We start from the raw sequence: 13219 nt of genomic DNA, 5'->3' as shown, positions 1-13219 counted from the left end.
TATATATATTTATTTATTTGTGTGATGAGGAGGTGCACCAGTATCACTTATGAATGCATCTCTTTAACTTACATCTGGCTCTGACCTTTACATACAGTTTATGCTGGTTAACAGAGAGCAGAGAAACTCAGAAAATGTGACAGAATGGCTTATAATGCACTCTTGTCACTTGGTCAGCAGCTTCTTGGATCCCAAAGCAGATCACTGCGGTCAGCATGCCGGAATTGATATAACATGATCCCTGCTCAGTTCGCTTTCTGTGGCTCCACCACAACACGCTGTTACAAGCTCCTAAGAACCATTCCAGGCTGTGGTGTGCCAAGTCCAGGACAAGAGATATGCTTGGGGGATTTAGCATCAAAGCCAAAGAGATCTTGGACACATGCCTCTAACACGTCAGGCAAATAATTTGAGACGTTTGGGCAAAAATAGGGACCGCATGATATGACTTGGTTTCATGGTCTGAATAGTGTCTGCACTTTCTTTTTGATTTTAAATTGAGTGTTTTTCACTACAGCAGGCAAGAGTGAGCTTTAGTTTGCTTGGCAGTGCACAGCCTTCTTCTAATTTGGCACCGTAAGAAAAATTGATCTAAAGCGAGTCAGGGGTAGAGCCTCCATCCAGCTTTAGCTTACAAGTAACAACACTCCAGGCTGCACCTGCGTACCTGCAGAGCATGAACCACAGATGTAATCGGTTTAAGCTTGAATAATTTACAACCCTTACAACAGAATCACTGGCAGCACAGAAGAAGAATCAGTAATGTTTGCACAGAGGATACTGGCTGCTCAGTTTGCAAAATATACTACTGAGCTTTTAGGCTCTGTGCTGGGATGTATATGTCTGCTATACCTGCACACAAGCTGAAAGATGTGCTTACATGGGCAAAACAGAGTACGGTGAATAAAATTCAGTTCTCCATCTCAATTCTTTTATTGTTTATCTGCAAAATGTTTTAACTTTCTTGCACCAGAACATTCAGCAGAAAGTTTTTATTATATACTTGACATTAAATAAATATATAAATGAAGCCAACAACCAAGGAATGAAGCAAATCGTGGTAAAAACTATTTCGAGTAAAAGTATGATGTCTGGAAAGATGAATAATTCATCTAGAAAGATTTTGCGACAATAAAAGCTCGGTCACCTTGAAACAATAACAGCTGGGAGGCCCAAGCCTGAGGCTCTGCTTATGCTCATACAGGAAATGATAAAAGGTGTACTCTCTGTGCACATCTGCATTCCCTACCCACCTTTGATTTCTTTTAGTGCCTGCAAGTCCAAAAAAACAGCACATACTTTTGATCCTAAACTCTGCCACAGTTTAAAAAAAAATATGTTGAAACAGGTCGACAGAAGGTCCAGAAGTTTATAGAGAATGGTACATTTATTATTTTTTAGTTTTAGTTTTTATAACTTTGCCTCTGTTTGATTTAAAATCCTTTTCATGGTGTGTCAGTTGCATCTTAAATGCAGAGTCATGGCCAAGTGAGGCCTGTTACTTTGTTATTTCATTACAAATTAACCAGGTAAAAGATCTGCAGTTCATTCTAAGTGTTGAAATTGTATTTGGTAGCTTTTCACTTTAACTCTAAATGAAGTCCAGTTGGTGGACCAACTACTGTATTGTGGATTTATATTCAAAGCAAAGTTGATGGCATTGTGCCCGAATGATGAGCTTGGCGATCCTGACGAGCTTTTAGTGGCGTTTCGACCTCAACCTAGGCTGCAACACTCCTCATTCTGTTACATTTCAGTTCTTTCCAGCGGGACAATTTCCTTACGTAATCTTCATCAACATGCATAAACACAACTTTTTAAAGTAAAGTTCTCAGAGGTAGTGTTTCCTTTTCCTTTGTTGGCATCCACCTCCCCCCACCCCTCACCCTTAAAGCAATGAAGCGCCTCACCTACGACATGTGGTTCTGCTGAGAGGCCAGATTCTGCTGTTGCTGCTGCTGCATGAGGAGCTGCTGCTGCTGACGCCGCCGGGCCGTACGCAGCTTCTCGAAGCGGGCCTCCATCTCCTCCAGCACTTTGGGGGTGTAGCGAACCACCAGCTTCACGCTGTCCTTGGCTGCCTTCAGTAGCTCCACCGCTTTCTCGTGGTGCTCTCCCTCTACACTCTGCAGGGGTTTCAGAGCCGCGGAAAGAGTAGAATATTAAAGGGGGCTGATTTTAATATATATATATATTTAAAAATAGTAACCCTTCAAAGAAAAAAAAGAATATTTTCTCCACTATTATTACCTCACGATCAAGTGAAATGAGAAGGCTTAGCTTACAGTGTATGATGCTCATATCTCTCCAGCAGCTGAAGAAATTTCTGCTACTTATTCACAACATGCAACCTTGCGACCTCAATAACTCCTGTGATTGTTGACTCACATATCAAACTAGAAATCATATACATGGCAGGAAGCTGCTAAAAATATATTTTTGGAAACAAGCTTAAACAGGGGTTGAAAAGCTTATCTACACTCTACTTTCAATCCATTGATCCTCTTTTCCCACATGCTGGATCAGAACGTTAGTCTGGCGAGACCCACCACTCCATTCACAGACAGGAGCTGGTCCCCTCGCTTTAAGCCGCCATGCCTCTCAGCTACGCCTCCAGGAATGATGCGGGAGATATAGATAGGTGAGTTTTGCTCTTTGCCGCCCATCACATTGAAGCCCAGCCCTTCGTCCGTCTTCGGTAGCTCCACCACCCGCGGGTGAGAGTGACCTTCACTGGCTGCGAAGGCCGCAACTGTGGCCTGAAGGAAGAGAAAAAAAGGTAAAGGGCTTATTAGTTACTCCAATGAATTAGACGGTTAATTAGACATGAATTCTGACAAAAATACACTTCTACGTATATTTTTTTTAACACACAAGAGTTAATACAAGGTTCAACTTTGTGTGTGCAAAAAAGTAATATTACATATATTATGCAATATGCAAATATCCATGGGTTAATCATAGACTGTACAAAAATGATAGATGTAGCCTTAGGTTCTAAAATGTGAAAGTGCCTTAAAGCAAAAGGAGTTTCCAGGATTTTTTAATGAGGGGGGGGGAGACCGAGAAGCACCTAAGGGGAACTCACGAGAAATCATAAATAAGTTTTATTCTAAAGAACAAGGTCTCTCACACATCCTTTATTTTACATTCACCTCTGAAAAGTACAGGTGTGGACCAAACCATTGTGAACCATTTGAAGGGGAGTACGATATATCTAAAATTACTACAAGAGATTTGATGGCACATTATTGTATTATTATTTCACAATGAATAATTACATTCGCAGCGTAATACCAGTCCTTTTATATACAATCTAATGTTCCGCATTATGCGTATGATATTAAAGATATTAGTGCACATTAAAAAAGTGGAGTGAATGCCTGAACTGTGCCAGGTCAGTTTCCCAAGAAATGCAAAAAACTTTAGTAAATGTCTCATTCTATGAGTAAATCAAGTATTAGGGCAAGAAGTGAGTTATTTCTTCTCCTTTTAGTTAAACAGTGGAGAGAAAAACATAACCAAGATGAGAAAGAAGGCAGAGGCACGCAGCAGCTTCTTAAATAGTGCCCTCATTATAGACGGCGCAAAGATATTCGTCTGAAATCTGATTTGCAGCTTTTGCAAACCACATCTTCAATCAAATCAGCAATTCTTTTTGAAAGCTCTGCAGCTTACACTAGCTTCTCATTCTCTTCTGTAGTGTGAAAATAAAAGCAAAGGAAGAACACATTTCAGAAGTATTACAAAGAGACTGCAAAGCTGCTCGCGAACCTCTGACGCACCTCCTCATTTAAGCGACGACGGCCGTAACAAAGCGTCAGGATTTGGTCTGGGCTTGGGATTTAGACTCCACATGAGAAGTTCTCTGGTCTTTCCAAGCACACGGATTAACACATCTCACTTCCACCCTGTGTATCCCTTCCAGCTGGGTGAAGTTCCTTTGAATCACAAGCCAAGCTGCACACTCCTTGTACATTTACAACAAAGCACCGAGGAGCTTGTTAGCCGAGCTGGGAAAGCTTGTGGCAGGTGAACAGAGAGCCTGTGCCCAAAGATCCACAGATGCGATGCCACAGGTTCCTCGCTGTCAAGTCAGCATCATTTATGGTGTGCGAGATGGGGGAAAGGAAGGATAAGAAAGTACGGGTGGGGTGAGTTCTGTTTTGATTTTGCAGATGTGAATCGAAATTCCCAGCAGCAGACGAGGAGCTTGGCAACTGGAGGTCTTTGAGGCTCCCTCCAGGCATCATCCCCGCATCTGCAATCTCTTCCATATTCATATGCATCTTCAGATCCACATTTATTACTCCTCATTTCTCTCTCCCCTCCCGCTGCCTATTAATCTGCTTATTGCATTATGACAACTCCTCCTTCTCCTTCCTTCTCTCGCTCTGTCCTTCGCCTTTCTTCTTCTGCTGCTCCCACTCACCCTCCCTGGCCTGCTGTTAAAATAAGCAGCAGCTCCTCAGCATGCATACCGTCGCCACCCGGGCCTCGCAGCTCATCGACCTTCACAACTTTATCGGGCTTTCTGTGAATGAAAAACAATCTGGCAGATGGCCGGTGCCTCTCACGCACGGGGGGCATTTTAAATGAAACACTTGCTGGAGGATACTCGGTAGACACACAACACTGTAAAAGTCTGGCTTAAAGTATCTAAAGTCATTTTAGCATCACCTCCCTGTTTTTTTTGCTCCCCCACCCCCCCCTGCTGCTCTGATAATCTCCGCCTCCTTTAAGATCAGTAATAAAAACCTCGGGCCAGATATTAGAGGCTGAATTGATTAAATTAACAAAGCGATCAAAGTGAATTGAGTTGTTTAAGTGAAACTCAAATCTTGGATGTCTGCAGATTTTTCTGTCTCACCAACTAAAGCACTCAAGATAAACCGAAACTCTGTCATGTATTTCATCACTGTTGCAGTTCATTCTCACTGCAATACAGTATGAATGTCTTTCCCCATATGTTGATGCTGATTATGTGCAATTGTGGTCCTTGTGGATATCTCTGCAGGGAGTAAAGCACTTTCAAAAATATCCAGTGTTCCCAGTTGGGAAGATCCCCACAGCTAAGCCACTTCAAACCCTTAGCTGTGTGCTTAATTGCCCAATGAATTTGTGCATTTTTATTACAGATTTAGAAGAAGTAACTTTTAAATGTGTGAGGGAGAGAGTTTGAAATGCTTTGTTCTTAAGAGAAAAAAGGGACATAGAAAAAGACTTAAAAATAACATCTCTTATAATCATTAATGAGATGTTATTTTTAAGATCAGACAATGGAACCCACTCGAGAAACTTCAGGATACTTCAGAAGATGACACGATTGTCTTTGTTGACAGAGAATCCTTCCCTCTGAGAGAAGAAAAAATAAAACCCTGAACAGAGTTTGTTTAAAAATGTGTCATATTTAGTGCATCCTGTTTAAAAATATTTTGACAGGTTGGGAAATACACCTACTCTTGCCACAATTTAGACGAGAAACCTATGGAGTCAGACGACTACAAGATTAGACTGGAAAGCCTTAAAGGTAGGGATGGGTACCGGTGTCCGGTGCCACGATGGCACCGGTTCTGACATAAACGGTAGTAACCAGACCGAAAAGCAGCGCACATTTCGGTGCTTTATTTCGGTGCTTTTTTTTCCTGAGCTGTGATACACTTTAGATTCTAGCCAATCATTTTACGTTTCCGAGGATAGTAGGCGGGGCCAGGTACGTACGTTCTGTTAGAGCAGAGCTACAGATTAAAAATGTCCAAGGCGAAGCGGTCAAAAGTCTGGCTGTACTTCACAGCAAAATATGCAAACTCAGCAGCAACAAGTGCTTTAAGCTGATACTGTGATACTGTCAAAGGAGGTAACACCTCAAATCCGATGAAACACCTGGCGATGCATAGCGTTTTTTGTAAAAGCCCAGAAATGCGCCGTATTTGATAGCTTGCTGCGAGACCTCACACCGAGCACATCTACTGCGGGTGGGTTGCCTGTTATGCAACATCCCCCAAAAACACGAAGAGGAGAGTCCTGGCCCCTAGCCCTGCCAGTGTAGCAGAAATGATGACGGATGATGGTGGCAGCAGCCGTTCTTCTCTGCGTGAGTAGCTAATTTACGTTGAGTAGGCTAACCACGTTATTACATTAATGCATGTAAGGTGAACTAGCAAACATCATCATAGCTACATGCGGCTGTCTTCTTGTTTGATGGCAGATACTCCCTTCACCCTGGCCAAAAAGGCTAAAATGACCAAAGAAAAAGTGGAAAACAGTTAAACATGAGAGGTTTAGGACAAAGTTTGTGTTTTTTCCATTGTTTAAGCACTGCTTCCAGCCAAGAGTGATACCATATATGCCCCATAGCTGCAGAAAAGGCTAACATTGTTATATTTTTACAAAAAACAGCTGAACATGAGAGGTTTTTGGACCAATTTTGTGTTCTCCATTCTTTAAGCACCGGTTTGAGCACCGTTTGAGCACCGGCACCGTTTCAAAAGTACCGATTTGGCACCGGTATCGGATAAAACCTAAACGATACCCATCCCTACTTAAAGGACCTATTGGGAGTATGGGGAACTTTCTCAAGGATCAGACATTTTAACCAACATCACATTTTATATTTAAGGAAATTATTGGAAAAGGAAATTATTGCCTTGCACCACTACCGACAGCTTCCATGTAGAGAAAGTGAGTGAAATGGCACAAGACTGAATGCAATGGAAGAAAATTTGTTGTGAACTCCTGGCGGCTCTGGCACGTTAAGACGCTAAATCGAGGATGTTATTACCGTAATGGAATAAAACGGAAGTGAAGGATCATCCTTAAGGAGGCGCTGGTTGCACGTTGATAAATGCTTCTTTTAGAAAATAAAAGAGGTGTTGCATATGTTAAAACCACACTGACAATTTCAGTCTGGTTTCAATTTCCTTAAATTCAACAGATTTGAAAATAATTACCAATGAATGGAACAGGAATTCACGGTCCAGACAACTGCTGACTACATAAGAGACCTGAAAAAGTTCGCTCTTTACTCCCTAAATGTATCTGAATAGCTTAGCAGTAATAGCTACTCTAGTGAAGTTTCTCTTTTTTTCCTTAGTTTATTTCACTTTGTTCACCAAACTGTTTGGTGTCTTTTGCTGTACCACACCAAAAGACTGTATTTCAGTTACTTTCCACTTCAGTCACATGGCTAGTCTCCCTGAGGTCTCCCTGCAGTTTACATGAGCCACAAACACAAAAGAAGATTATACTAGAAGCAGCTAGAAGAGGCACCCCTTTGTAACCCCTTCTACAGCCACACCTAGCTCCACTTGGGGGATGATAGGATATCTTTAATGCTCTGTACAGTCTATTTATGGAAGTCTGTTTAAATCCGGGGTCTCAAACTCGTAGCCCCAGGGCCACTTGCGGCCCACGTCACCCCTACTTGCTATACTGACGTGAAGAAATAGAATGCAATTTGGCCCGTGAAGTTACTTTTTTGTTAGGGAGGATTTGTTTGTTGTTGAGTGCAATGTTAAAATAAGTTCTTTAAAAAGCAAAAAATGACTTAATACGAAGCCAATATGAGCAGAGAGCACAAACATATTGAGGGATTGGCTGTGTTAGTTCAGTGAGAGTTATTTGTAAAGAAAACAATTTTCGCTAGCAGTCAAAAACTAATGTGCACACTTATGTCTGCATTTTTATTTTGTTAAATACGAACAAAACTGTGATGCCACGTGTCGGTCCAGAAAGTGAGTACCAGTTTGTAGTTCAATGAAAGGCTTCAGTTAGTTTTGTCTTGTTATATAATATTAAAAATTCAACACTACATTTTCTGAAACATTTGTGGGTGTTTTCATGTTTGTTTTGTACTCATTGAACACTAAAGTGGCCCTCACATGAGATGACAGTGCCAGCAGTAGCCTACAGCTCATTTAAGTTGGAGACCCCTGTCACTGTAAAATTGGGGGCCCCCAATAGCCTGGTTTTCCTCTCATGAGAGCATTCCAGCTATAGCGCACATAATCCTTTCATTTTAAAAGATGCCTCCCACAAATGTCTGTCTTTCTATATAGATTGACACATGCAACATGTACAGTATTAGTGACTGACAGGTGCTGGAAGGAGTATTTTTGAACTCTGAATGTTAAGTTAGCTGTTTCCCTCTGCTAACCACCTCCCAGCTCTAGCTCAATAGTTAACAGCAGGCATGAGGATTTGATCTCTTTATCTAACTCAAAGTAAAACAGTGAAAAGATGCAATTCTTAAAATATTGAGTGATTCCTTTTAACAGATATTGAATTGTATTTTACCAAACTCTGCAGGACTATTCTGGAGGTGTAGCGTTAGTGGAGCCAAACAAAATGAGAAAAGGACTGGCAAGCAGCTCTCATCGTTTGAAGCCTCTCTGTGTTCATACACAAAGACTTGTATCCCTTTGTTTATGTCATCCTTTTCTGTTCTCGTCCTCCACCCACTCGCGGCGATGAGAGGAGTGGACTCTACACTGAACCAATGAAGGACATGCTCTATGAGTGCTCCTCATCGCATCCCACCCTTCTCTTCCTCCTCTGCACTTTAAATCAGGCAATCTCTCCCTCTCTTTATCTTCTTTCATGAAAGCTTGTGTCTCTTGCTTGTGATGTGCTGATGAAACGTCCTGCTTCAGTCAAGCGGGTCAAGCTCATCTCTTTTGAATACCACAATCTGCTTATTCCACTCACGCAGTGCACCTCTTTCACCTGTGATATGGATGGGACCTTTTCTAAATAGCCAGCAGAAGAAAAAAAATCGTTGGACATCTTAAATAATCAGGTGGGATAAACCAAAGCATAAAAAAAGATGGGTTTTTTTTTAACAATTAACTTGCATCCATGACATTTATGACCTCTCAATCAAAAGCTCTGTTTGTTCTGAGTGCTGAATTGTAATTAAATGAAAGCTCGTGAATGCAAACATTCAGAAAGTAAAGTCAGACAGCTGTGTTTCCATAAGAGAAATAAGTTGAATGAGTTGAAGAGAATCCAGCAGCTGCTGATTGGAAGAGTCTTGAGGACTATTAGACATAATTAAAGACCGATTTACAGCTCGAATGAAAGACATTAAGTAACTGATGACTGTTGAGTCAAGGATGAAGAGCTTCTACTTCAGCCTTTGAGATAAACATTTAGCTCGTTCTGGTCTGTAATGCCTGTCTTTCTTCTGGTAAAGTGTACTCTGACAGTATTGATTCCAACTTTGTTTGACCTTATGAGTCGTGCTATTTTCCCTCAAACAACAACTCTACAGCAGCCGCTTAAATACACCAGCACCACCTTCTGACAGTCCCTACGCAGAAATGATCGATTATACTGCAAATTATTTTTGAGGTGAGCACTGCCAACACTCTCCATATACAACGCCTTAACATATACCTTTTTCCTACATGAACATAGTGTCAGTTCTTAAATCGCAATTTAAAAACTGACTAACAGCATTTTGACCAACAGTATTTTCAACCTTTTGACACCTCTACCTTGAAATGCAAACTCCTGTTTTGTCTTCATTGCAAAGATTCAACAAGGTGCTGGAAACATTGCTCAGCGATTTTGTTCCATATTGACGTGATAGCATCACGCCGTTGCAGATAAAGATTTATCGGCTGCGCATCCAGGGTGAGAATCTCCAATTGCGTCACATCCATCACATCTATTGGATTGAGATCTGGTGAGTGTGGAGGCCGTTTGAGTACAATGAACTCATTTATTCAGTGTTTAGTTGGTACCACAGGGCCCAAATTGTGCTAAATATGCCCCACACCATTCTCCACCACCACCAGCAGCCTGAATCATTGATAGAAGGGAAGATACTTGAATACTTTTGTTGTATTTGAGTTACTGTTGCTTTCCTGTCAGCTTGAAGCAGTCTGGCTATTCTCCCCTGACCTTTGGCATCAACAAGGCATTTTGTCCCAGAGAACTGCTGCTTACTGGATTTTTCTCGTTCCCTCTTTTGGACTGTTTTCCGTAAACCTGAGGGGTGATTTTGTGGGAGAATCCCAGTAGCTCGGCAGTTTATGAACTGCTCAGATCAAAAACAACCATGTCACTTTCAAACTCACTTAAATCACTTTTTGTCTCTATTCTGATGCTCTGTTTGGACTGCAGCAGGTGGCTTAGAGCATGCCTAAGCACACTAAGTTGTTGCCATGATTGGCTGATTAGATGTTTTCATTAATGAGCACCTAACAAAGTAGCCGGTCAGTGTATATCAGGTTAAAGAAGAATCTTAGACCTTTCCAAACAAACAAATTAATAAAATGTTCGTAATTTATATCAATGAGATAACTCTGGTCTACAGCTAGTTGCCTGTCCATCTGCACATTTTGTCTGTGGTCAAATATACGTGTAAACTTGAAGTTAAAGAAAATGGTTTGAAAAAAAGGATGTAAAATATGTTAGTTGTTCCCATCCCGTGTAAACACAAACTTGTTTGCCTTTTATGTGTGTGCTCTCTCAATAGATAAAGAAATGAAACGTCATAAATGTGAATCTGTTAGACAGTCTTTTAGCAGATGAGACTAACAGCGACGCTTTGGTTTTATTCTTGGAAAACTGGCACTCGTGTCGTGTGTCATTGCTTGATGACCCACACACTCTTAATGAGGGCCATTATCAAAGGATGTAGTTTGCTGATTTCAGGCAGCTTTGGCCAAATGAAATGAAATGATGAGAATGAAATCACTGGGTAAAGTGATTAAAAGACAGCTCCCGAGTCATTAGTTACAGCTTTCAGTAATTATATATTATGATTTTATTGCTGAGCCAAATTTCCAACACAGTTCTTACCTTAGCCGTGGCCCTGGCCTGATACTCTGGACAGCCATTCACTGTAATTGTTTCGTGCATATACTGGTACACCTGAAAGAAATGAAGACAGAGATGCACGTGGTTGAAATCTGAATCCACCAACTTGCACATGAGCTCAAACTCTTCTTTTCATAGTCAAATAATGGTTTCCTTCCACAGAAGGCTGTGCACACTTGCATGTGTACAATAGCAAACTCTCAGGAAGCACATGGCATAGACTGATCCCTAATCTATGAGCAGTAATATTGCTCCTAGTATTTCAAAGTAACCCTCAAGTGATAGGGCCTCGCTCAAGCCTTTGTATTTAATAACATCTTGTAACAGAAAATCCTATTACGATCCGGCACGATGACTTTCTGCAAACACGCTGGTGTTATCAGCAGCTAGACAGATAAGGGAGAGAGAATTTTGCGTTGATGCAGACAGAGAAGAATTTCTGTTACTGTAGAAAAAGTCCGATGTTCTTTTTTTGTTAATGTATATTAAAGGGGAGACTCTGGACTCTACCAGAGTAGGTCTGCATGATTCACGATTCAAAATAACCCCAAGTTCATCCATCTTTTTAGCTCCCAATTCCCTCTCTTTAAGCAAGTTTTCTTCCTGTCCCTTATTAACCGAGAGTTTGAACAACAAATGGGTGGGAATTCTGTGCACCTGGCCAGACCGGTTTTCCTGAGATGACCATATTAGGAATATCCCCTCTCACTGACCTAAAAGGTAGATCAGAACTGTCTGAAACAGAGGCTCTGTCTGAAAACTGTCTAAAGCCTGAGCTTTGGGGTTACAGGGATTACTTACTCTGTCTCCTTTAAGCTTTCATGTTGACAAACGAGGCATATTGTGGTGTTACAGACAGCATAAAAAGTCAACAGAACAAGAAGTAACAGATTCTGCCGGGACTGAGCCGGTGCTAAAACACGGGTTAGTGAGCATGTCCATCTGGGTAAAAAAAAAGTTTTCTATTTGCTGAAGCAGACAGAATAAGTGCAGACAGCTGACCTTTCCTGTTTAGATGTGGCTTTTAAGAAAACCTTACAAGCAGACTTGTTCGGAGACTATAAAAGAGGAGACCATGTTGACTCGTGGGTAACATGCGGTAACTGAAGATATACTAGAGGAGTACCAATTCACACACTAAAACAAACAGCCTGATCTAATTTGTGTATGTTTTGCAGCTATAGAGTAGTCAGAAATCTGACCCAGTGCTACTGTCACATAATAAGAAATATAATCCAAGGATATGTTACATGTAAACTAATTCAGCTGTGTATGCTCATATTAACGATGGGCATAGTTTCTAATGATGATGAGATCGGGATATGTTGAAGTAAAGCTCAGACTTCAGTCTGCTCTAAATCCTTGATTTTAGGGAGTTTTTCTTCTCTCGGATCTAAGCAGCGCACCATTGTGCTGCCCCTGCTAGAGTCTACGAATAAAAATATGAACCTCAAAATAAAGGTCATAAAATAATGACTGAAATCTTTTTGGCTGATGACAAACAGTCCCATTTTTCTGCCTGCAATGTTGCTCACTGCCTCCTACTTTTTTCTTTACATTAAAGAGAACGTCTGAACCAGACATACCCATTACCTGCACAGAGAGAAATCAGGAGTTTAACATCAGTCAAGTTTGTGTGCATTGTTTGTAAGATATTTTTCAGAAAGCAGCAACTTGCCAGTGCACTTTCCAAACATTGCCTTGAGGTGTGACTGCCACCCCGGGATGGCAGCGTAACACAAGGCCTGCTTTTGCAAATGACTCGATTAAATACCGTAATGGCAGCATTGATTTCAGTGGAAAGATTCTCTAACTATCATCTAGCTGTTTTAATCTCACATTTATGGCATCTGCAATTAACTCAACGAATAAGTGACTGCGTTTTAATGGAACTGGCGAATGTTTCTCAGCAGAAAAACAACAGCTTCTCAATGCAAAGCAGACTTGGAATGAATGTGTATGCTATGTTGGATATTATGGCTCAGAAATAAAATAATGATTCCACTTCCTGGATGACGTCACATCTCTCATCGCAGCAGAGCAGCTTGTTGGAGGCGAATGTGGCAGGCAGCTCTGACGTATCCCTGCAAAAACATTACAAGGGCCTCGCTTTTCTGTATCGTCAAAAGGGTGTATACTCATAGGATGCAAACCTTCAGATATTTGTATGTAGAGATCTCAAGAGCATGGAAAAAAATATCCCTGAGCGCCTGTCGGCTTGTTTGCTCATGAATCTCAAAGACCAAATGACTAGCTTTTGAGGGTGCACTTCAGAGCGCAACATGTTTTTGTAGATTCATGGTGCCGCTGATGCATTTTGATAAGAGGAGCCTGCAGTCCACACACACACACACACACACACACACACACACACACACACACACACACACAC

The 13219-nt window shown here is 41.3% G+C and overlaps 1 protein-coding gene across 2 annotated transcripts in view; it reads right to left on the bottom strand.

The window, feature by feature from the left end:
- lin7a (lin-7 homolog A (C. elegans)) overlaps window positions 1-13219 on the bottom strand; it is a 45882-nt gene that overhangs the window by 3856 nt on the left and 28807 nt on the right. Inside the window, exons 3-5 of one of the 2 annotated variants that reach the window (XM_005740854.2) lie at window positions 10810-10881; window positions 2550-2759; window positions 1915-2126 (exon numbers count right to left, since the gene is read on the bottom strand). In XM_005740854.2, the coding sequence (XP_005740911.1) occupies window positions 1915-2126; window positions 2550-2759; window positions 10810-10881 (494 nt within the window). Of the gene's footprint in view, window positions 1-1910; window positions 2127-2549; window positions 2760-10809; window positions 10882-13219 lie in introns of both variants that reach the window. The other variant, XM_005740855.1, reaches the window with a different exon arrangement.

The sequence above is a fragment of the Pundamilia nyererei genome, unplaced genomic scaffold, assembly GCF_000239375.1.
Source record: "Pundamilia nyererei isolate P.nyererei 1_Seehausen unplaced genomic scaffold, PunNye1.0 scaffold00104, whole genome shotgun sequence".
Taxonomy (NCBI): domain Eukaryota; kingdom Metazoa; phylum Chordata; class Actinopteri; order Cichliformes; family Cichlidae; genus Pundamilia; species Pundamilia nyererei.
Note: the sequence above shows the minus strand (reverse complement) of the source record. Positions and strands in the feature narration are given on the sequence as shown.